The following is a 22,097-nucleotide window of genomic DNA, read 5'->3' as shown; positions in this document are numbered from 1 at the left end:
CATCTGGGCTATGATATCCCAGGATATTCCAGCCCAGAGGTAGGACATAGCCAAGAGGTCATCAGAGAGATAGATGAGAATGAGGGACAGTGAAAAAGTTAGCACTAGAGGAGTGAAATGTGCTGGCTGGATGACAACACTGCTCTCCCCATCTTCAAAGCCCTACTAAAATCACATCTTCTCCAAAAAGCCTCCTTGATTCACCTCTCATTATTCCACCCTATCCCCCTGCCCTTCTGCATCACCTATGCCCTTATACACTATGATTCTCATCCCACCCCAAATCCCAAAGCACCTATGTACATCTCCTTATTCACTGCTCTGTCCCCTATCTGTAATTTATTATTTATGGTAGGAGACAGTGGTGGTAAGTATCCCCCCACCAACCTTTTACTCTCCCATTTCCTTCTCTCTTGTTCTTTTCCTCATTTCCCCTCTCTGCTTTCTCCCTTCTCCCCTTCCTCTCCTCTCCTTTCCCTTTCTTTCCTCTCTCTGACCCCCTCCCATCTCTCTGCCCCCTTTATCCCCATTCTGCCTCAATAATGAGATTTCCAGTTACCTTAGGCCAGGATCATCCCACCCAACCTTGACCAGGACATGCCACTATCATGATAACTCAGCCTCCCTCAGACTGTGAACCCAGCCCCACCAACTAGAGTCCCAGATCTAACAAAAAACCATAAAAGTAATTCCCACCAAATTTAAAAAAAACATTTAAAGAACCACTATCAAACTATCAAATCTATTCATTGATTGTTTCATCTAGTTACTGGGTGTAAAAAATGGAACAAGAATAATAATAATAATAATAATAATAATAATGGCATTTGTTAGGTGCTTAACTATGTGCCAGGCACTATACTAAGCTCCTGAGGTTGATACAAGCAAATTGGGTGGGACACAGTTCCTGTCCCATGTGGAGCTCCCAGTCTCAATCCTCATTTTACAGATGAAAAACTATGTATTTCCTTTAATCCCTTTCTCCCAAATACACACATGTGCTCATGCAAACACCCCCACACACACATAGGCATGCATACACATGCACACCAGTCTTCCATTGTCTTATCTAAGTACTAGAAAGGAGGAATTCTAGTACTTTGTCTATGCACTTGGATCTGTACCCTTGTAAGCACTTGATAATCATCCTGCCCTCAGCTCCACAGAACTTATGTACATTTCCTTAACTTATTTAGCTGTCTCTCTCCTTCTAGACTGTAAGCTCCCTATAGGCAGTGGACGTATCTAACAACTTCGTTATTTTGTCCTCTCCCAAGCGGTAAGTATAATGATCTGCAAATGGTAAGAATTATCTCCTCATAAACCATTCTGACCATAAAATTTCTGTTTGTGTCACTTTCCTCTCTGCACAGCGGAGCAGAGACTAAGGTTACTAGGGAGAAAAGGGTTTCTTGAGTCTTGACACATGATCTATGGTACAGTGGGTGTTTTGATTAGTGCCGCCAAAGCCTGCCAGAGGAGGCAGTGACAAAATAGCCTCTCAGGTGGTCTTCTCCCTGACTGCATTTGCAGTCAGGTCTCTAGTCCATTTTGGAAGGAGGGGCTGCCTTTTTTCAACAGTTCAAGTCGTTTGGGCTAGGCCTTCGATAAAGATGGGGAGGAAGAGCCTGGCTCCTATATCTGGGTGCCATCCCTCTGGACTTTCTGGAAACCTGATATTGTTTCTGCCTCCTCATAGCATAGGTTGAACTCACAGGGGAGGCTGAGTGGGACCTCTGGACCAGAGTCATTGGGCATTTAGTTAATCCAGGACTGAATACCTCCCTGGTGCTCTGTGGACTCGCCTCTGTTGAAAGGAAAGCAGGGCCCATGTTTGCATTGAGGGAGAGAGGATAAGATGAGAGCCAGCTCTAGTACAGTCAGCTACATGTAAGGTGATGAAGGAACTGTACTATTCGAGTCTGGAATCTGAAAACCTGGTACTGAATCACTGACATGAGCACTTCCTATGTCACATCAGTCATACAGAGCAGCTTCACAGATAAAGGTCCCTGTAAAGACCAAGAAAAACCCAGGTCCAGAATAACAGAATGATCAAAAAGGATGCTGAATCATGTGCATTCAAAATAGGGATCAGGGGAAATTTCTCAACTTGTTTGTATCCTCTGCTGTTCAGAGTTAGTCGGGTAGAGGGGGGGAGTAGGAAGGGACAGGAGAGCCCAGCAGATGTATGCAAAGGAAGTGATCTTTAAAACGTGCAAGGTGCGGTGGTGGATCTGGGAGACTAGTCACCGTGTTTCAGGGAAATCGCTGTTGTGGTGTGTGGCTAACAGGGGGTAGGCCCCGTGGCTCTCATTTAAAAGAAAAACCAGGAAGTAGAAAGTACAGATGTGAAGGTGTGCACGTATACAGTGTATTTGTGTAGGCAACATTCTAGGTGAACTTATTTCAAAGAGTAATTGGGTTATAATGTGAAACCTCTGCTTCAGCACCAACTAAAATAGCCTTGACCTCACCTAAGCATATTTCAGTGGAAAGAGAAATCTTATCTCAACTCAAGAGTCAGAATCCTCTCTCTAAAAATAGCATGTGACATCACCAAACTATTGCCTGTTACATCATGTTGATTTACACAAGCAAAGTTCCTTTAAATAAGGGATTGAAGTTTCCTTATCCCTAAGATCTTTATCTGAAAAAACGTGTACTTGTTTTCCTACCAAAAAAAGGCTCCTGAAACTGTTAAGTTATGGGCCTGAGGTCTGACAGTGGAGAAGCAGTGGGGAGAAATTCCTCAATTATGAGGGTTCAGAGGCTAGAGCTCAGAGCTCTTAAGGTAGATGATGAGGGTGGTATATTCAAAGCAGCTCTTTAAAACCTTCTCCTCCTCTCTCCATTTGTCTTCCCCTGGGCTGGGATGTTGAAAAGCAGGAGTGATTGAGTACCTACTGGGTAGTAAGCATTTGAGAGAGTAAATTCCTTATTGACAGGGATTATGCCACGTCTTTATTCTGTATTTTTCCCAGTGTTTAGTACAGTGCACCATACCAAGTTGGTGTTCAAAATATATTTTTACTACTACTACTAAAAGACAAAGCTCCCTGCCTTCAAGGAGCCTATGTGTCCAACTGTGTCCACCCTGGGAGATTGACAGAAAAAAAAATTAACTTTACACTTGAGGGAAAAGAGAGATTCAACTGATTATTATGGATAGATGGATAAGTGAATGAATACAAACATATTTTTGTACTCTACAATTACAAAAATCAATGTGTACGTAAGGGCTATGGATAACTTTGAATAGGCAAAACTGCTGAAATGTCCACTAGGATGATACAAGCAGTATCAGAGTTTGGGTTTCCTTCTGGAAAGTAAACCTGTAAAAACCTGTGTAAGAGTTTTACCCCTAAAAGAATTCAGCAAGCCAAAACCTCCAGTGTTGACCTGCCGGATGTTACAGGCCATGGTGTCACCTCCTATTCCTGTTTTTCCTTCTGCAAAATGGGGCAAGGGCTCAAAATCCTGCCATTTTTAAACCAGAACTAGCCAGCCCCACTTGGAAGTCATGCACTTAACCTGACACACACCATGGTTTTGTAGCTACCAAATGGAAACCTCCTCTATCACACACCTGCCTCCTGAGTTTCAAAGAAGATGCCGCCTTCTCAAGGAGCCTTCATCTAGCCATTAATTCTCTCTTTCCCTTTCGTTGGATCTCTCAACTTATCTCTCTAAATTCCTGTCTCTTTCTGGACCTATCTTCCCCAATCTCTTTGCCTCTTTCTCCTTCTTTCTCTTTTCAAAAACTTAAATTTAAGGGGCGCTCAGATTGGATACCTTTGTTTCAGTAGTTTTTTGGTGTAGACTCCCTCATTTGGCTTGAGCGTGTGAGGAAAATGTTCCCCTTCCAGACTATGAGCTTCTTGTGGGCAGGGAATGTATCTACCAACTCTGCTACATTGTACTCTCCCAAGCACTTCGTACAGTGTTTACACATTTACACACAGTAAACACAGATCATTTTGTAACAACTCTCCCTGTCTCCCTTAGTCAGTTAAGTAGTCTCCAGTGATAACATCACTGGATTTAAATATACAGAGTGCAACACCATCCCCATTCTTGGGTGGAAGCAGAGACACAGGAGCCTACTCTGCTCCCTGCAACCTTTATCTCTGAGCTCAAGTTCAGAGCAGTTAGGCCTGCTAAGGCCCCAAGTTTCAGTTTCCTCCTTTCTGATACCCCTAAAGTCAGAAATAGGAACTGGGTGCTCCCTGTTTTAAGGTTACTACATTATAATTTAAGGAGGATATTCATGCCCCCACTAAGTGCTGGGTGGTATCTGGTGACCTTGGGTAAGTCCCTTGACATCTCTGGACTGCAGCTTCTTCTTCTTTAAAGTGGAAATTCAATACCTGGCACTTACTGTATGCCAGGCATTGCACTAAGCATTGGGGTAGATACAAGATAATCAGGGTGGATACAGTCCCTGTCTCACATGGGGCACATAGTCTTAATCCCCATTTTACAAGTGAGGGAACTGAGGCACAGAGAAGTGAAGTGACTCGTTCAAGGTGATACAGAAGAAAAGTGGTGGAGCCAGGATTAGAATCCAAGTCCTTTTGAGTCCCAGGCCCGTGCTCTATCCACTTGGCCTTGTGGCCCCTCCTTTTAATATTAATAATAATGGTATTTGTTTAAGCATTTACTTTGTGCCAAGCACTGTTCTAAGTGCCAGAGGAGATACAAGATAATTAGCTTGGACATAGTCCCTGCCCCACATGGGAGGGATTATGGTCTAGGTAGGAGGGAGTAGGATATAATCCTCATTTTACTAAGGCACAGATAAATTAAGTGACTTATCCAAGGTCCTCCAACAGACAAGTGGCAGAGCCAGGATCAGATCCTAGGTATGTTCAAACAGTTGCCACAGCACTGCCGATTCTTGTGTGTGGCATTCAAGGAGAAATGTATGTAATGAGGGGCTGCTGGGGAACAGGGACATGTAATATTGGCTGAGCAGTTTTTCAGCCAATCACAGCACCTGGTTGGTTGAGCCTTAACTATGTGCAAAGCACTACTCTAGCCTTCTCCCAAGCTCGTTCTGGACAGGGAACATGTCTGATAAATTCTGCTCTCTTGTAATTTTCCAAGTGCTTAATGCAGTGCTCTGCACATTATAAGGGCTCAGTAAATATGAGTTATTAATTACTACTCACTCCTCCTCCTCGCCATTACTGAAACCTGACTCTCCCCAGATTTCACGGTCACCCTTGCTGCTCTTTCCAGAGGGGACCTTATAGTCTTCCATTTCCCCAGACTTACTGGGAAAGGAGGGGGTGTCGGCTTCCTTCTTGTACCCCAGTGCTGCTTTGACATCATTCCACCTCCCCCCACCCCTTTCTTTCCCTTGCTTCAGAGCCCATATCATCTGCCTTTACCACCCACTCTGGAGTGGTCATCTACCACCCTCAGGTCCCACCTCCAACTTCTTTCGCATTTACATCCCTTTCTCACATTTCTTCTCTTTTTCCTTACCTAAATTGATCCTTGGGAACTTCAATATCCATGTAAAAGTTCCTGATGACCCTTCCGCTGCCCGCCTTCCATCACTCCTCAACTCCACTGACCTCCTGCTCCACCCCACCTCACCCATTCACCAAATTGGACACAGGCTAGATCTCTTCATCTCTAGCCTCTGCACAATCACTGACCTCACCAACTCTGAAATCCCTCTATCTGACAACCACTCCTCTCTTGCCTTCTTTCCCACACACTTCCTCCCCATAAATCTGTACTGTTCCCCCACAGACACCTCCAATCTTTTGACCCCATTCAATTTTCTCAAATCATCATGCCCCATTTAGCCTCCATACCCAAACTATCTTCCCTTTAGCGACCAAATTGACACGCTCAATAACCTCCCTCCCTGCTGAACTCAGCTCATTCACTTCCCCATCCCTTTGTCGATCTCCCACTACTAACCCACAACCCTGGATCACCTCTACAGTCTGCCTTCTTAGCTCATGTGCCTGCGCCACAGAGCATTGCTGGCAGAAATCGAGATACCAGGACAATTTCATCGATTTCAAGTTTATCCTTGCATGGCTTAACTCTGCCCTCTCCTCTGCCCCCAAAACTATGTCTCCGCCTTTATTGACTCCCATGCCCATTGTCCTCATTAGTTGTTCTAGACATTTAATTCCCTTCTCAGGCCTCCTGTCCTCCCATTACCCCATCCCATGCCCCCAGTGACCTGGCCACCTACTTCATCAACAAAATAGACACTATCAGGCATGATCTCCCAAAAATCTTCTCTGACCCTCTCCAGACCCTCTCCTTTCCTGTTCCTTCTTCAACTCTCCCATCTTTCCCAGCAATATCTCTAGAGGACTCTGAATACAGTAAGCACTCAATAAATACGATTGGATGAATGAATGATTGAATGAATGAAATCTCCTGCCTTCTCTCAAAATCCATCTTCTCCACCTGTGCATTCACTCAATTGTATTTATTGAGCACTCCAACCCCATTCAATTGCACTTCATCAAAACATTTGCCCCCTCCTATCTTCCCTCTATAACTGCCATTCTTCAACTGTTCACTCTCCAATGGCTTCTTCCCCACGCTTAAACATGCCCATAACTCCCCTATCCTAAAAAACATCCTCCCTTGACCCCACGAGTCCCTCCAGTGATCATCCCATCTCCCTTCTACCATTCCTCTCCAAATTTCTTGAGCATGCTGTCTACACCTACAGCCTCAAGTTCCTGTCCTCTAATTCTCTCCTTGACTCCCTTCCAATCTGGCTTCCATCCCTTTTGCTTCACAGAAACCACCCTCTCAAAGGTCACCTATGAACTCCTTCTTTCCAAATCCATCGGCCTCTACTCCATCCTAATCCTCCTCAACCTCTTAACTTCCTTTGACATTGGCAACCACTCCCTTCTCCTGGAAATATTATCCAACTTCAGGTTCACTGACACTGTTTTGTCCTGATTCTCCTCCTATCTTTCTGGCCATTCATTCTCAGTCTGTTTTACAGGCTTCTCTTCTTCCTCCCATCCCCTAACTGTGGGTGTCCCTCAAGGTTCGGTTCTGGGTCCCCTTCTTTTCTCAGACTACACCCATTCCCTTGGAAAATTAATTCACTCACATGGCTTCAACTGTCACCTTTATGCTGATGACATCCAAATCTACATCTTCAGCCCTGTTCTCTCTCCCTCTCTGCAATCTTGCATTTCCTCCTGCCTTCAAGATATCTTTACTTGGATGTCCTCCCATCACCTCAAACTTAATATGGCCAAAATTGAACTTATCTTCCCACCCAAACCCTCTCCTCTTGCTCATTTTCCCATCACTATTGACAGCACCACCATCCGTCCTGTCTCACAGGCCCATAACCTTGGTGTTATCCTTGACTCCTCTCTCTCATTCCACCCACACATTCAAGCCATCACTAAATCCTGTCAGTTCTGTCTTCACAATATTGCCAAAATCCACCCCTTCCTCTCCATCCAAACTGTTACCACTTTAATGCAAGCATTTATTCTATCCTGCCTTGATCAATGTATCAGCCTCCTTGCTGACCTCCTTGCCTTCTGTCTCTTTCCACTCCAGTCCATACTCGATTCTGCTGCCCAAATTATTTTCCTTCAAGAACACTCAGACCATTTTTCTCCACTCCTTAAGAAACTCCAGTGGTTGCATCAAACAAGAACTCACCATTGGCTTTAAAGCACTTAATCCCCTTGCTCCCACCTACCTCACCTTGCTGCTTTCCTACTATGGCCCAGCTGGTGAACTTCCTTTCCTCAGGTGCTAACCTTCTCACTGTACCTCGGTCTTGTCTATCTTGCTACTAACTTCTCGTCCACATCCTACCTCTGGCCTAGAATGTCCTTCCTCCTCAAATCAGACAGATAATTGCTCTCCCCCACTTCAAAGCCTTATTTAAAAACATCTCCTCCAGGAAGCCTTCCCTGACTGAGCCCTCCTCTCCTCTTCTCCCACTCCCTTCTGTGGCGCTCAGACTTACTTCTTCATTCATCTTTCCTCTCTTAGCCACAGCACATTCATTCATTCATTCAATCATATTTGTTGAGTGCTTACTATGTGCACAGCACTGTACTAAGTGCTTGGAAAGTACAATTCAGCAACAGAGAGAGATAATCCCTGCCCACACCAGGTTTACAGTCTAGAAGGGGGTCATATATGTCTGTATATAAAGTTAGAAAAAACATACGCTTCCCAATTCCACCACTTCACCTGAAGGCTTGACATGAACCTCAGCAGATGCCAATGGGTCCAGAGCCCTCCTGGAAAGAAGAACTACATCAGTATATGTAAAGCAGCCTAGCTGAAGTGGTCTTTCCAAGCAAGGTTTATGACCAGTTCATCTTCTACACTCTTTCCAGAACTGCTTCTTTCTCTCACCATATTACTGCAGTCAGAGAGGGAGGAAGAGGAAAAGGAAGGAGGCCTGAGCAGATGTTATTCCATCATCTGTACCCTCACTGCTCTAGCCAGCTGCCCACCCGCTGGGGAAAATCAAACAAAACACAGGGCTTCCCTGCTTCAGTGAGCTTCCATGAGTTCACTCTTCCACCTGCCATTCCGAGAGCACTCAGCATACATGTGCACGCCTTTACATTAGCTCTTTAATGTTCAGTTCACTTTCTCAATGGCGAAGAAGTAATTTGAAAAAAAAAACCCATATGAGAAGCAGCACATGGTCTAGTGGAAAGAACAAGGGCCTGGGAATCTGAGGACCTCGGTTCTAATCCTGTTCCTCCACTCCTCCTTGGGCTAGTTGCTTCACTTCTATGTTTCAGTTACCTCATCTGGAAAATAAAGATTAAGACTTTGTTCCCTTTGTGGGGCGTGGACTGTGTCAAACCTGATTCTTGTATCTACCACAGTGCTTAATACGAGGTCTGGTACATAATAAGAGCTTAACAAATATTTCTTTTTAAAGTAAAGAAAAATATCACTGTTTCAGTCAGCATTCCTAGTCTCTGCTGTGTGTTGAAGCATTGGTCCAGAAATTCCACTCGATTCCCTCACCTTCTCTACTATCCCATTTACAGGAAAATGTGATGAAACTCTTTGTCCACCTGAGGGATGGAAGAGTTCTGAATTTCTATTCTCTAGCAAGGAAATCATTGCATTTTGGATCCCGGAATTTTAGAGCATTCTATCTATACATTTAAATATTTCTTAGTGTCTGAGGAGTGTGCTGTAGAGAATTTAACATTTCTATTAAATATTTCCCCAAACTTTTAAAAATCAAACGCTTTTAACCCCCCATAATGAAATCATTTTTCTAAGCAATACTGAGGTATTGACACTAGATGGCATGAAATGACTTATTTTTGCTACTAAGTGAAAGTTTCCTCCACATTGAGCAGAAATACCTTTGGATATAGTCAATCAGTTAATCCATTGTATTTAGTGAGCGCATACCAGGTACAGAGCACTGCACCAAGCGCTTGGGAGAGTAACTACAACAGGGTTACTATTTAGTTATGGTTGGGTTAATGAGGAGCATAAGAGAAGACTCTCTAGTTGCATACAATCAGTCTAGTGTCTACAGTGTGTCCTAATGGAAAGAGCACAGGAGCAGGAGTCAAGAGATTTGGATTCTAATTCCATCTTTTGTAACTTGTCCACTGTGTGACCTTGGGCAAGTCACTTAACTTCTCTGTGCCTCAGTTTCCTCATCTGTAAAATAGGGATATAATACCTGTTCTCCCTTTGACTTAAACTGTGAGCTCCTTGTGGGACTGTATCTGACTAGCTTGTACCTACCAGCACTTGGCACAGTGCTTGCACACAGTGATTATTTAAAGCATACCATCATTATTATCATTTTTGCCTCTCCCACAGATAACAAAGCCCAGGGAGATTTCTCAGAAGAAATCTTAGAACTCAGGCTGCAGATGTTTCAACCATGACCTTGAAGATGAATTATCGTTCATTCTATTCTTCTGACCCTTTCAAACAGGAAACTGGAGGTCAAAAGCAAATTTCCCATTTGATTCTGAGCCACTGAGCTGTTTAATGTTAGCTGGCAACGACTGTTTTTCTCTTCTCTTCCATTGTCAGAGGGCCAGTTTATATTTGTATTCACTTCTGTTTCACTGATGTACGTGTTACCCTGACAGTCCATAAAATGTTCCTTAGTTGACACAATTTTAATTTCCGGTAAGTGGGAGCTACAAATGCAAAACTGGCCTCACCTGTGGAAACCCCGACTGGATAAATGAACAGGAGCTACTAAAGTCCAGTCAGTTCTTTCTCATTTCTTAAGCACTTACTATGTGTCAGACATTGGTCTAAGTCCTGGGGTAAATACACGGTCCCTGTCCCACTTATGGAGCTGCCAGTGAAGGGAGAACAGGTATTGAATCCTCATTTTACAGATGAGGAAACTGAGCGACCAAGAAGGTAAGTGACTTGCCCAAAGTCACTAGGCAGGAAAATGGAGGAGTGGGGTTAGAACCCAGGTCCTCTGACCCCTAGACCCATGCTCTTTCCAATAGGCCACACTGCTCCTCCAGTTCTTCCTGGGGCACCTGAAATTTTCTCCAAAGTTCTGCCTTCGTCTACTTGGTTAGTCTAGATTCAGAAGTCCCTCCTCACCTAAATCTAAAGAGATTAGAGCTTCTTTCCCCTTCAGTGCTTTCCCATCCCCCTCCTCCTCCTTCCCTGATTAACTGTCAAAACCCAAGTCATATCGTCTCTTCAGCTACCTCTCACACTTACATGCTTATATAATAATTATTGTATTAAAGTGTTTTACTATGTGCCAGGCACTGTACTAAGCACTGGGGTAGATGCAAGGTAATTGGGTTGGACACAGTCCCTGTCCCACATTGGGCTCCCAGTCTTAATCCCCATTTTACAGATGAGGTAACTGAGGCACAGAGAAGTAAAGCGACTTACTTGAGGTCACACAGCAGACTCACAGCACAGCCAGGGTTATAACCCAGGTCCTTCCAACTCTGAGGCCCATGCCCTATCCACTAGACCACACTGCTTCCTCCTCAGCCCTTATAAATAATCAGTCACATTTATTAAACACTTACTGTATGCAGAGCAATGTACTTGGGAGAGGACAATATAACAATGTAACAGAGTTGGTAAACATATTCCTTGTCCATAAGAACTTATGCACATATGTATGATTAATTGTACAGTAAATTTATTTATTTTGATTACCAGATATGTCAATATTTTTTGTTCTGTCTTTCCCATTAGAAAGTAAGCTGTTAGGGAGAAAGGAGTGTGTCTTAGACTTCCATTGAATTTTCCCAAGTGCTAATGCAGTCACCTCTTGGAGTTGCACCTGAAGAGTTTCCAGTACTCTACCAGTCCGACTATAGGAAGGAGAGTCAAGCAGAGATATGTCCATTCTATTTCTGGCTTGGGCAGTGGCTAGAAAATGGAAGGCAATCTACTACAAGTCAAAACACCTGTGCTGGGCAGCAGCAGCTTGGAAGAGAGTCGAGGGTGGAGACTTAGGTTGACTTTGCAAAAGGAGGCAATGGTAAATTGCTTCCGTATTTTTTCCAAGAAAACTCAATGGATCCACGACCACTACAATTGCAGGTGGAGGTGGGGCGTTCTGGGAAAGATGTGTCCATGACATTGCTACGGGTCGGACACGACTCAATGGCATAAGACAACAACAAGCTAATGCAGTGCATTGTATCCTGCAAGTGCTCAGTAAATACCACTGATTGATTACACTTTCAATAAGCACCTTTACTATTTCAACTACTGCTACTTCTTGTACCAAGGGCACAGCATGGCTAATCAACAATTAAACTGACCAGGTGGGGCTGGGGCTGGATCTAAGGGACCTCTACATTGAGAGTCCTTCTTCACCTGTGAGAAGCAGCATTGCTAGTGGATAGATCATAGGCCTGGAAGTCTTCTGACCCGGGTTCTGATCCCGGCTCCACCATTTTCCTTCTGAGTGACTTTGGGCAAGACATGTACCTTCTCAGTGGCAATTTTCTGCATCTGTAAAATGGGTTTTAAGGCTGGGAGCCCTATGCCATGGGCTGTGTCCAAGCTGATTGCCTTTTATCTACCCTAGTGCTTAGTACAGTGCTGATCCCCAGAAGAAACCAGTTTGGAACACCTCCCTCTGCTATCACCTGCCAAGTAATGGCCTCAGGCATTTGGGAATCCCATTGGTGGAGTTAGGCTAGTTGCAGAATTACTGTTTGGTCTCTTTCCTCAGGGAATACGGTCCCAAAACTCAGTGTGGCCTCCGGGACTTTCTGGGCCTAGAATTGGATTGGATAATTGTAACTATAAATATTGTTATTATATTAGTTGAGTGCTTACTATAATCCAACCACTGTACTAAAAGCTGGGGTAGATACAGTATATGCAGATTGGATGCAATCTCTGTCCCACATGGGGCTCATGGTCTAAGTAGGAGAGAGAACAGATTCTTAATCTCTATTTTAGAGATGGGGAAACTGAAGAGAGAATTTAAGTGACTTGCCTGATTAGAACCTAACCCCATGCGCTTTCCACTGGGAAACTCTGCTTCATTCAGGTGCACTTCAGTGTTTGTGAGGAAGCAGCATGGTCTAATGGATAGAGCAAAGGGCTAGGAGTCAGAAGGACCTGGTTTTTAATGCCGCTCTGCCATTTGTCAGTTGGGTGACCTTAGAGAAGTCATTTCATTCATTCATTCATTCATTCATTCATTCATTCATTCATTCATTCATTCATTCATTCATTCATTCATTCGATCGTATTTATTGAGCACTTACTGTGTGCAGAGCACTGGACTAAGTGCTTTAATGTCTTTGCACCTCGGTTATTTCATTTAAACATTATTGAGCACTTACTGTGTGCAGAGCACTGTCCTAAGCACTTGGGATTGTACAATATAACAATGACACATTCCCGACCCACCATGCGTTTACAGTCTAGAAGGAGGCACAGACATTAGTATAAAGAAATATATTCCAGATATGGGCATGAGTGCTGTGGGGCTGAGAAGGGGGATGAATAAAGGGAGCAAGTCAGGGCAACGTGGAAGGAGTGGGAGAAGAGGAAAGGAGGGCTTAGTCAAGGAAGGCCTTTTGGTGGAGATGTGCCTTCAATAAGGCACATTTTTGAAGGTGGGGGTGTAACTGTCGGATTTGAGGAGGGAGGGGGCTCCAGAACAGAGGCAGGATGTGGGTGAGGGGTGAGCAGTGAGATAAACAAGATCGAGGTACAGTGAGAAGGTTGGCATGAGAAGAGTGAAGTGTGCAGGCTGGGTTGCAGTAGGAGAGTAGCGAGTTGAGGTATGAGGGAGCAAGGTGATGGAGTGCTTTGAAGCCAATGGTGAGGAGTTTTTTGTTTGATCCGGAGGTGGATGGGCAACCACCGGCATTTCCTGAGGAGTGGGGAAACATGGCCTAAAAGCCCATGAGCCCCATGCAGGAGAGGGACTTTGTCCAACTGATTAAATGGAATCTATCCCAGCTCTTAGTACAATGCCTGGGACATACTAAGTGCTTAACAAATATCATATTTTTTTTTTTCAAAAAGGAGCTGAAAATAGTGATCTGGCAGAGGAGGAGAAATCAGACAGCACGGGGAGTACCTGCCACTGGCCGACATTCCTTCCTTTTCAAGGAGAAAGTGGGCTGGTCTATTTTCAGGTAGTACTAATCGTGCTGCTTTTAATGCTGTGATGCAGTTATTTATCAACGAAGGGCATTCTTTGGCCCAGAGAGCAGCAGCAAAGCAGCATCACCTCACCCCGGAGCAGCAGGTATCAATCTGATTGTCAGATTGCTGGAATGAGCCACAGTCTCTGAAGCAGCTTTTGACTTGGTGCTTTTGGAACCTGCTGCTCTGGGGGTGAGTCTGGAACCGTTTAAAGGTTTTCTTCTTGGCAGTCTTTCCACAAGCACACACAACATGCATGCATCTTTGGACAGCAGCTGGGCAGTGTCACCAAAAAGAGGTCTGTCTACCAAGAATGCCAACTGCTCCTTACTCCGGGGACTAGATTGGGTGGAAGGGGGGCTTGGGTGAGGTGGAGTGGAGCCCAGGCATTAAACAGGAAGTGTCGGTGTCATGGCTGAAAGGAAAGAAAAGTACACAGCTTTTCGAGGGCAGGAATTGAGAACCCATGACTCACAAGCTACATGTAGCTCTTCTTGGAATCAAAAGCTGCTCTTCTTGAGCTCTGGCTCTCACCCATGGACTCAGCATTGGGAGAGGGAAACTGTTAGCAGAAAGCTGCGCAGGAAGTTCGTTGGGAAATAGCTGGGCTGCCCCACCCCCTGGTGCTCAACAGGTCCTGAGGAGGAGCCAAGATGGTATCTCCCAGCCCACCCACCCCCTGAAAGTCAAATTGAGCTCATTGTGTTCTGGTAGCCCTGGTACAGCCCACCTACCTGCCTACAGCAAGCGGTGGTCGGGGGGAATCTCTGAGGTGGACCAGCTGAGCGGGGCAGGGAAGGAGGCTCTCAATGCCCCTCATATGAATAGGAGCCAAGAGCACCCCACAGTGTGCACCTTGAGAGAGCCTGCGGATGGGGGCCCAATGCCAGCTGGCACTGACTAATTCCAGAATGCTGGCAGGGAATGTGTCTATTTATTGTTGTATTGCACTCTCCCAAGTGCTTAGTACAGTGCTTTGCACACAGTAAGCTCTCAATAAATGTGATTGAATGAATGAATGAATGGAGTCCTTTCCCTTCCTCCATTCTTCTCTTTCCTTTCTCATCCCCTTTTCTTTCCCCTTCCCTCTCTTTCCCCTCTCCTTTCTTTGCCTTCCCCCTTTCCCTTCTACCTTCTCTCCTTCTCTTTCCCTCTCCTTCCTCTCCATTTTTCTTCTCCCTTCCCATTCCCTCACTTTTCCCATTCCCAAAGGCCCCAGTAGCTGTTGGCAACAATGCAACCTTGTGTTACAGTGACTTAATAGCATTGTGCCATTTGCAATGAATATAATGTTGGGGGAAGAGGATCTGCCTATAATTCATCTGCCTCTTTGCACCACAACTACCCAAAGATTTCCTTATGCCTACTTCTGCCCCCAGATGTGAAAATGTTTACAGTAGAGGCCTAGTGACTAAGGGGGCAGGTTTTGCTGGGTCTATCTTGCTTGACTAAAAGAATGCTTTTATCCAGAAGAAATTGGAAGGCTAAGAAAATGGGATAGGTCTTTTTTTATGGCATTTATTAAGTGCTTACTGTGTGCAAAGCACTGTTCTAAGCACTGGGGAGGTTACAAGGTGATCAGGTTGTCCCACAGAGGGCTCACTCTTTCATCCCCAGTTTACAGATGAGGTAACTGAGGCCCAGAGAAGTGAAGTGGCTTGCCCAAAGTCACACAGCTATCAATTGGCAGAGCCAGGATGTGGACCCACGACCTCATACTCTAAAGCCCATGCTCTTTCCACTGAGCCATGCCGCTTCTAACTCAGCTTTGCCACTTACTTGCTGTGTGACTTTGGGCAAGTCATGTCACTTCTCTGGGCCTTAGTTTCCTCATCTGTAATATAGGGATGAAACAGCTGTTCTCCACTGCGCCCCCCACCCAACCCCCCTTAAACTATGATTCCCGAATGGAACAGCGACTGTGTCTGATCAAAACGTTTTGCATGGCATCTGCCTCTACACTTAGCACATAATAAGCACTTAAGTAATACCACAATTCTCATTATTTTCCACCTTTGAAAACTCTGCCCTTTCCCCAGCCTATCACTTGCTCTTCTTCATCAACTTGTGCTTTTTCTTTCAGATCAGAGTTCACCTTTACCTAAGTGCCTGAGCTACTGCCTGTATTGTTTCTATTAAACACAGAATCCAGAGTTTTTGGAAGTCCTCATCTTCACAAGGCTCTCAGCCAGGAAGGCGCCTCTAGGAAAAATTGGTCATCAGGAACATGACAGGTGAGAAGCAGGAGGGCCCACTCTTTGGTTTGAGTGTGGGAACAAACTAGGGAGTAGAGAATCAGAGGCCTGAGGGTACCTCGGGGGGTAAGAGGGAGGAGAAGGTGGGCAGAAAAATGGAGGGAAGAAGGAAGAGGGGAGAAAGAGGCAAAGGGGAAAGGGAGGAAGAGGAAGAAAAAGGTATTCAAACTGATTCTTTCTTCACTACTTAGTGGACCTTGATCTTGTCTGCCTTGCCATCTAGAGAGAAGGATGTTAAGAGCTACCTACAGCACTTTAGATGCTCCATAGTTGGTTATCTAAAAATTGTAGATAAGCCATGACCTAGACTCAAATCAATTTGGTATATTGGGAATACGTTTGGTGTAAGGAGTAACTCTTCATGAAGAGAGTTTCTGTTACTTGAAACCAGGGAAGCAGCGTGGCCCAGAGTGAAGTGAACAGGGAGTCAGAGGACCTGGGTTCTAGTCCCACCTCCACCACTTGTCTGCTATGTGACCTGGCGAAAGTCTGTAAAATGGGGATTAAAATTGTGACCCCCATGTGGAACATGGATTGTAACTAATCTGATTATCTTGTATCTACCCTAGCACTTAGTACAGTGCCAAGCATGTAATAAGCATTTTTAAAATGCCATAAAAAAATAACAGGATCATTTTGAAAGATCACACTTCATAACAGGCTGTAGAACAAAGTCCAGAAAAACATCGTGAATCGCACCCGTTATGTGGGACATGGACCGAATCCAACCTGATTTTCTTATATTCACCTCAGTTTTCAGTTCAATGTCTGGCACAAAAAACAGATTTGCACGAAACACTTTATGACTTTATTCACCCCACCATCAGCCCCACAGCGTTCATGTACATATCCATAATTTATTTATATCCCTCTAGATGAAGCTGTCTGTGGACTGGGAACAAGTCTAACAACTCTATTGTTTGTACTCTCCCAAGCACTTCATACAGTGCTCTGCATACAGTAAGCATTTAATAAATATGATTTATTGATGGTTGATCCTGCTGAGGTTTGGTGATGTCAGTAGATGGTTTCACACTTTTTTTCTCCCCCTTATCGAATTACAGTTAGGAAAATTTAACTGTGACAAAGAAATTCCATCAGAGAAACTTTTTTTCCTCTAAATTCCAGGAAAGAATGTATTAATAGTCTATGCTCATCAAGAGCCCAAGAGCCTGAATGGATCCTTGAAGGACATCGCAGTGGTGATACTAAGCAAATAAGGCTTCCAGGTCACTGTGTCTGATCTTTACCCAATGGAGTTTGATCTGAGAGCAATGAGGAAAGATATCTCTGGTGAGAAGCAACCCGGCGGAAACCCAGAGGCCTCTCTTCTCCCTCTCCCATGCAGTCAAGTGGCCCTACATCCCTGGTGGGTAGAATTCACTGTGATTGTGTCTTTATCACAATGTAAACTTGAATTTACCAAAATTGATGGTTTGAGGTGGATTTTACCTACTCTATAGGTCTGAACTAGTTCATATATACATATACATAGTAAATATAGTATTTATTTTATAATATTCAGAGAAGCATCCTAGCCTACTGGATGGAGCACGAGCCTGAGAGTCGGAGGACCTGGGTTCTAATCCTGGCTCTGCCACATACCTGCTGTATACGTTGAGCAAGTCATTTAACTTCTCTGTGCCTCAGTTACCTCATCTGCGAAATGGGGATTAAATCCTACTCAAACTGTGAATCCCATGTTTCACAGGGACTGTGTCCAATCTGATTGACTTGTACCTACCCTAGTACTTAGAACTGTGCTTGGCACATAGTAAACTCTTAACAAGTACCATAATTATCATTAATTATTAAACATTATTAAGTGTTTATTATGTATGGAGCACTGTCCTAAGTGTTAGGGTTACCCAGGTGAGAATTAGACACAGTCCCAGGCTCTCCAGGGATTCACAGTGTAAGAATAATAATAATGATGGTATTTGTTAAGTGCTTACTATGTGCAAAGCACTGTCCTAAACGCTGGGGGGATACAAGGTGATCAGGTTGTCCCACGTGGGGCTCACAGTCTTAATTCCCATTTTACAGATGAGGGAACTGAGGCACAGAGAAGTTACGTGACTTGCCCAAAGTCACACACCTGACAATTGGCAGAGTCAGGATTTGAACCCATGACCTCTGACTCCAAAGCCCGTGCTCTTCCACTGAGCCATGCTGAGGGGAAGGGTTTGGTGACAGGTACAGGAGGTAAAATGAAATAATATAAATACAAAAAGAACATAAAAGACAAACTTAGAATCCACAAGTCAGTGGTAAAGGGGACTTCTAGAGTGTTCAGGGGGCTATCACCCATTCCAACCCACCCAAAGCTTCCCAACCATCCTAAAAAGTGCCAAGACTTGGGATGAGAGGGAGGAAGGAAGGAAGGGAGGGAGAGAGAGAGAGGGAGGAAGGAAGGGAAAACTAAAGAAAAGAAAAGATTGGATTGTTCTTACCCATCATCTTCAAAAATCAAAATTACTAGAGACCCAGATAGGAGCAGCTTTATTGGGGCTACAGAGATCACAGGTCCCTGGAAAGTGAAGACTTTGGAAAATGACTCAATTTGTTCCCAGAGGATGAATAGGATTCCATGATCCATTCCGAACTTAGCCATCAAAGTGAATCCTTTGGTCAGGTAAAGTCTAGAGATCCATCAGCTGCCCCCTGCCCCTTCCCCAGCCCCACCCCCCCCCATAAAACCCCCACAAAAAGACAAGTGGACAGATGTAATAGTACAAGGAAAAGCCTGCAGCTGTGAGCCAAAACAGGTTGGGATCATTCCCCTGGGATCTCTGGGATCTCCACACTTACTGGTGATGAGAGGAACAGAATCCTATCCAATTCTCCCCAGGTTCCCTGCACAACCCAGAAAGCTTCAATTATGGCTTAACAGACAGGGCGTTTGGCCAGCAGTGTGGTAGAGGAGCAGAAGAAGGCGCAGGAGGCAGATCTGGTGATCTTCCAGGTCAGTGCTGGAATACATAGCCCCATATTAGAAACTCCATACACCATTGGTTGTATAGAGATTTGGGAACTATGATAACGCCTTCAGACTACTTGGGCCACTCTTCCCATAGTTGTTATAGTGCCCTGATAGGGGTTCTGGCTTCCCACTCCCCAAGTCATGATGCTGTCCCACCCCTGGCAGGCCTGAAGCATTATGGAGGTGGGGCAGACGGGTGGTGAAGAGAATTAAAGTAGTCCCTTTTTTTTCTTTTTAAACTTTCAATTTCTTTTATTTTCATTTTTTTCTTTCTTCTGAAGGTTCAATTCCAGAGGTGAGATGGAGGTAGAGAAAAGTGGGTGTGGGGACAGACGGGCAGGCAGAGAAGAGAATTATAGTCCTTTCACAATAAAGTAATTAATCATTTTTATTGAATGCTTATTGTGTGCAGAGCACTGTACTAAATGCTTTGGAGAGTACACTCTAACAGTATAACAGACACATTCCCTGCCCGCAACTCCAAATTGCCTAGAGAGTGAAACTGTTCTACTGAAGTTCAGGCCTGTCTCTCAAACAGCAGAAGTGCAGAAGCAGTGTGGTCAAATGGCTAGAGCATTGGCCTGGGAGTCAGAAGGACCTGTGTTCTAATTCTGACTCCACCACTTGTCTTCTGTGTGACCTTGGGCAAGTTTCCTGTAAGTATCCTCTAAGGTACCAAGCTCTTCTTCTGGCAGCCAAATTAGGCCCCAGGGAACTCTACTTCTCCATCACCACCAGAAGACAGCATGAGAGAAGGGTGAAAGGGGATTCTCCTACAGCTAAACCCAAGCTACATATAAAGGCAGCAAAACCTGGAGTTGGCAAGGGGAACTGAGTTGTATGTTCTCGTCCTAGTTTGGAAGGAGAGTCTGGGTAAAGTCTTGTCCAGCAGTAATAGTGATCTTCAAGTGCCTCACCAACACTGGAGCAAAGAATCTTAGCTGTTTATATGCATCTTCTCTCAGGAGTCAGAGGCTCCTCACCCGACAGTCCCGTCCCAAGTCAACTGGGCTCATCGCTGCTGTGTCTTCCTGGGCGAGGTGGAACTGAGGGAGGTCATTCTCACCAGCGTGGCCCAGTCTGGCCAGCCTGGCCCAGTTTGGCTGGCAGGATCTGGTCTGGCCAGCACAGCCCCCCGGCACCCATGTCCCCTTCCACCCAGATACGCACGTGTCGCCTGGTTTCCAGGGTGGAAGAAGCAACTGAGGCCCACTCACTCACTCTTCTCATCCCTCTGCTGTCCCTCCCTCCCTCTGGTACCACAGCTGGAGTGGTTGGGGAGGAAGAGAGAGGCCGTGGGTCCAAGCTGAAGGGGTCAGCCCAGCCCTACAGCTTTGTGTGGCTCAGACTGCAGGCCCAGGCAGCGTGGCCTAGTGGATAGATCCTGGGCCTGGAAGTCAGAAGCACCTGGGTTCTAATCCCAGCTCTGCCACTTGTCTGCTGTGTGACTTCACATCAATCAACTTCAGTCCTCCTTTCTTCTTCTCTCACTCCCTTCTATGTCACCCTGAGTTGCTCACTTTAGTCATCCTCCTTCCCAGCCCCGCAGCATTTAAGTATATAGTATATAAATATATATAGTATATATTTAAGTATAAGTCATTTACTTATATTCATGTCCATCTCCCCCTCCAGAATGTAAACTCACTGTGTCACGGGAATGTGTCTGTTTGTTGCTATATCTTAATCTCCCATGTGCTGAATACAGTGCAGTGCACATGGTTAAACACTTAACTCATTCAATTGGATTTCATTCAGTCATATTTATTGAGTGCTTAGTGTGTGCAGAGCACAATACTAAGTGCTTGAAAGAGTACAATATAGTAGTGAACAGACACGTTCCCTGACCACAATGGACTGACTGATTACTATGTGCCAAACACTGTACTAAGCACTGGAGTAGATGCAAGTTAATCAGGTTGGACACATCCCCATCCCACAAGGGGCTCACACTCTTAATCCTATTTTACAAATGAGATAACTGAGGCTCAGAGAAGTGAAGTGACTTGCCCAGAGTCACACAAGCCTGGGAATTAGAGGTCGTGGATTCTAATCCTGGCTCTTCCACTTGTCAGCTGTGTGACTTTGGACAAGTCACTTAACTTCTCTGTGCCTCAGTTACGTCATCTGTAAAATACGGATTAAGACTGTAAGCCCCACATGGGACAACCTGATTACCTTGTATCTCCACTAGAACTTACAACAGTGCTTGGCACATAGTAAGCACTTAACAAATACCATTATTATTATCATTATTATTATTATTATTATGTGGCTGAGCCAAGATTAGAACCCATGTCCTTCTGACTCCCAGGCCTGTGCTTTATCCACTGAGCAACTCTGCTTCTCACAGTTGTTGCCAGAAACAAATCTGTCAAATACATGTTCAAAGAGTAGCTGCATAGATTCTCAAATATTGATGGGTCCCATTCAAACGGTATGTTCTCTGCCTTCTTTACGGTTTGACTGCCGCAGAGACAGGTCTGGGGTGCTGAGAGGCTGGGCCTCATGAGAAGTACAGACATGTCATTGGCCAACCTGCAGATAAGTAGTGACGACCTGCTGGAGAAAGAACAGCTCGACAATGGAGGGTTTGGATTGGTTTCCTTGTGTTTCCATGGGAGCCGTGGGCTGGTGATGCTGAAAAACGTGTACACCAGCCCCCAGCACACCGAGTAAGTTGGAATCAAGGGGAGGGGGAGTTCTCGTATCTTCCTTCGGTAGAAATGAGTATGTAGCTGCTGCAGCTCACTGTCGTGGCTCCACCTGCTGGGTTGATTTTATAGTAGCAATTGTGGTATTTGTAATGTGCCAAGAATTGAACTAAGCACTGGGGAAGGTACAAGATAATTAGATCCCACAGAACAGGTATTGACTCCCCATTTTGTGGATGAGGAACTGAGGCCCAGAGAAGTTAAGTGGCTTGACCATAGTCATACAGCAGGTAAGCGGCAGAACCCAGGTGCTCTGACTCCCAGGCCTTTAATCTTTCTGTTAGGCAACAGTGCTTTTATGTTTTGATATGCTGACCAAAGTGAATCCCACTAGCTGTTCAGACTTTCCCCTTAAAAGGAAATAAGGTACGTGTTCTTTTTGTATTACTTTTGCACTTAGCACAGTACCTGATGCCTAGTAAGCACTTAACGTGTACTATTATATTATTATAATAGAGAGGATCCCGCTCTCAAGATGTGTGCTCACTAGCAGGATTGTAA

At 44.9% G+C, this 22,097-nt stretch overlaps 2 protein-coding genes across 2 annotated transcripts in view; both read left to right on the top strand.

Annotated features, from left to right (window-relative positions):
• Nucleotides 1-13,666: 13,666 nt before the first annotated feature.
• On the top strand, nucleotides 13,667-19,181 carry NQO2 (N-ribosyldihydronicotinamide:quinone reductase 2). Its single transcript, XM_038768083.1, is given in 6 exon segments — nucleotides 13,667-13,747; nucleotides 13,806-13,836; nucleotides 17,028-17,192; nucleotides 18,751-18,787; nucleotides 18,789-18,864; nucleotides 19,164-19,181. Coding segments are annotated over 6 exon segments (408 nt in total).
• Nucleotide 19,182: 1 nt separating this feature from the next.
• Nucleotides 19,183-22,097, top strand: part of RIPK1 (receptor interacting serine/threonine kinase 1) — a 28,564-nt gene continuing 25,649 nt past the window's right edge. The window contains 2 exon segments of the mRNA XM_038768082.1: nucleotides 19,183-19,188; nucleotides 21,358-21,557. Coding sequence (XP_038624010.1) covers nucleotides 19,183-19,188; nucleotides 21,358-21,557 — 206 coding nt within the window.

This window comes from Tachyglossus aculeatus, chromosome Y2 (genome assembly GCF_015852505.1).
Source record: "Tachyglossus aculeatus isolate mTacAcu1 chromosome Y2, mTacAcu1.pri, whole genome shotgun sequence".
Taxonomy (NCBI): domain Eukaryota; kingdom Metazoa; phylum Chordata; class Mammalia; order Monotremata; family Tachyglossidae; genus Tachyglossus; species Tachyglossus aculeatus.
The sequence above is the reverse complement of the archived record's forward strand: the minus strand, read 5'-3'. Positions and strand labels throughout refer to the sequence as shown.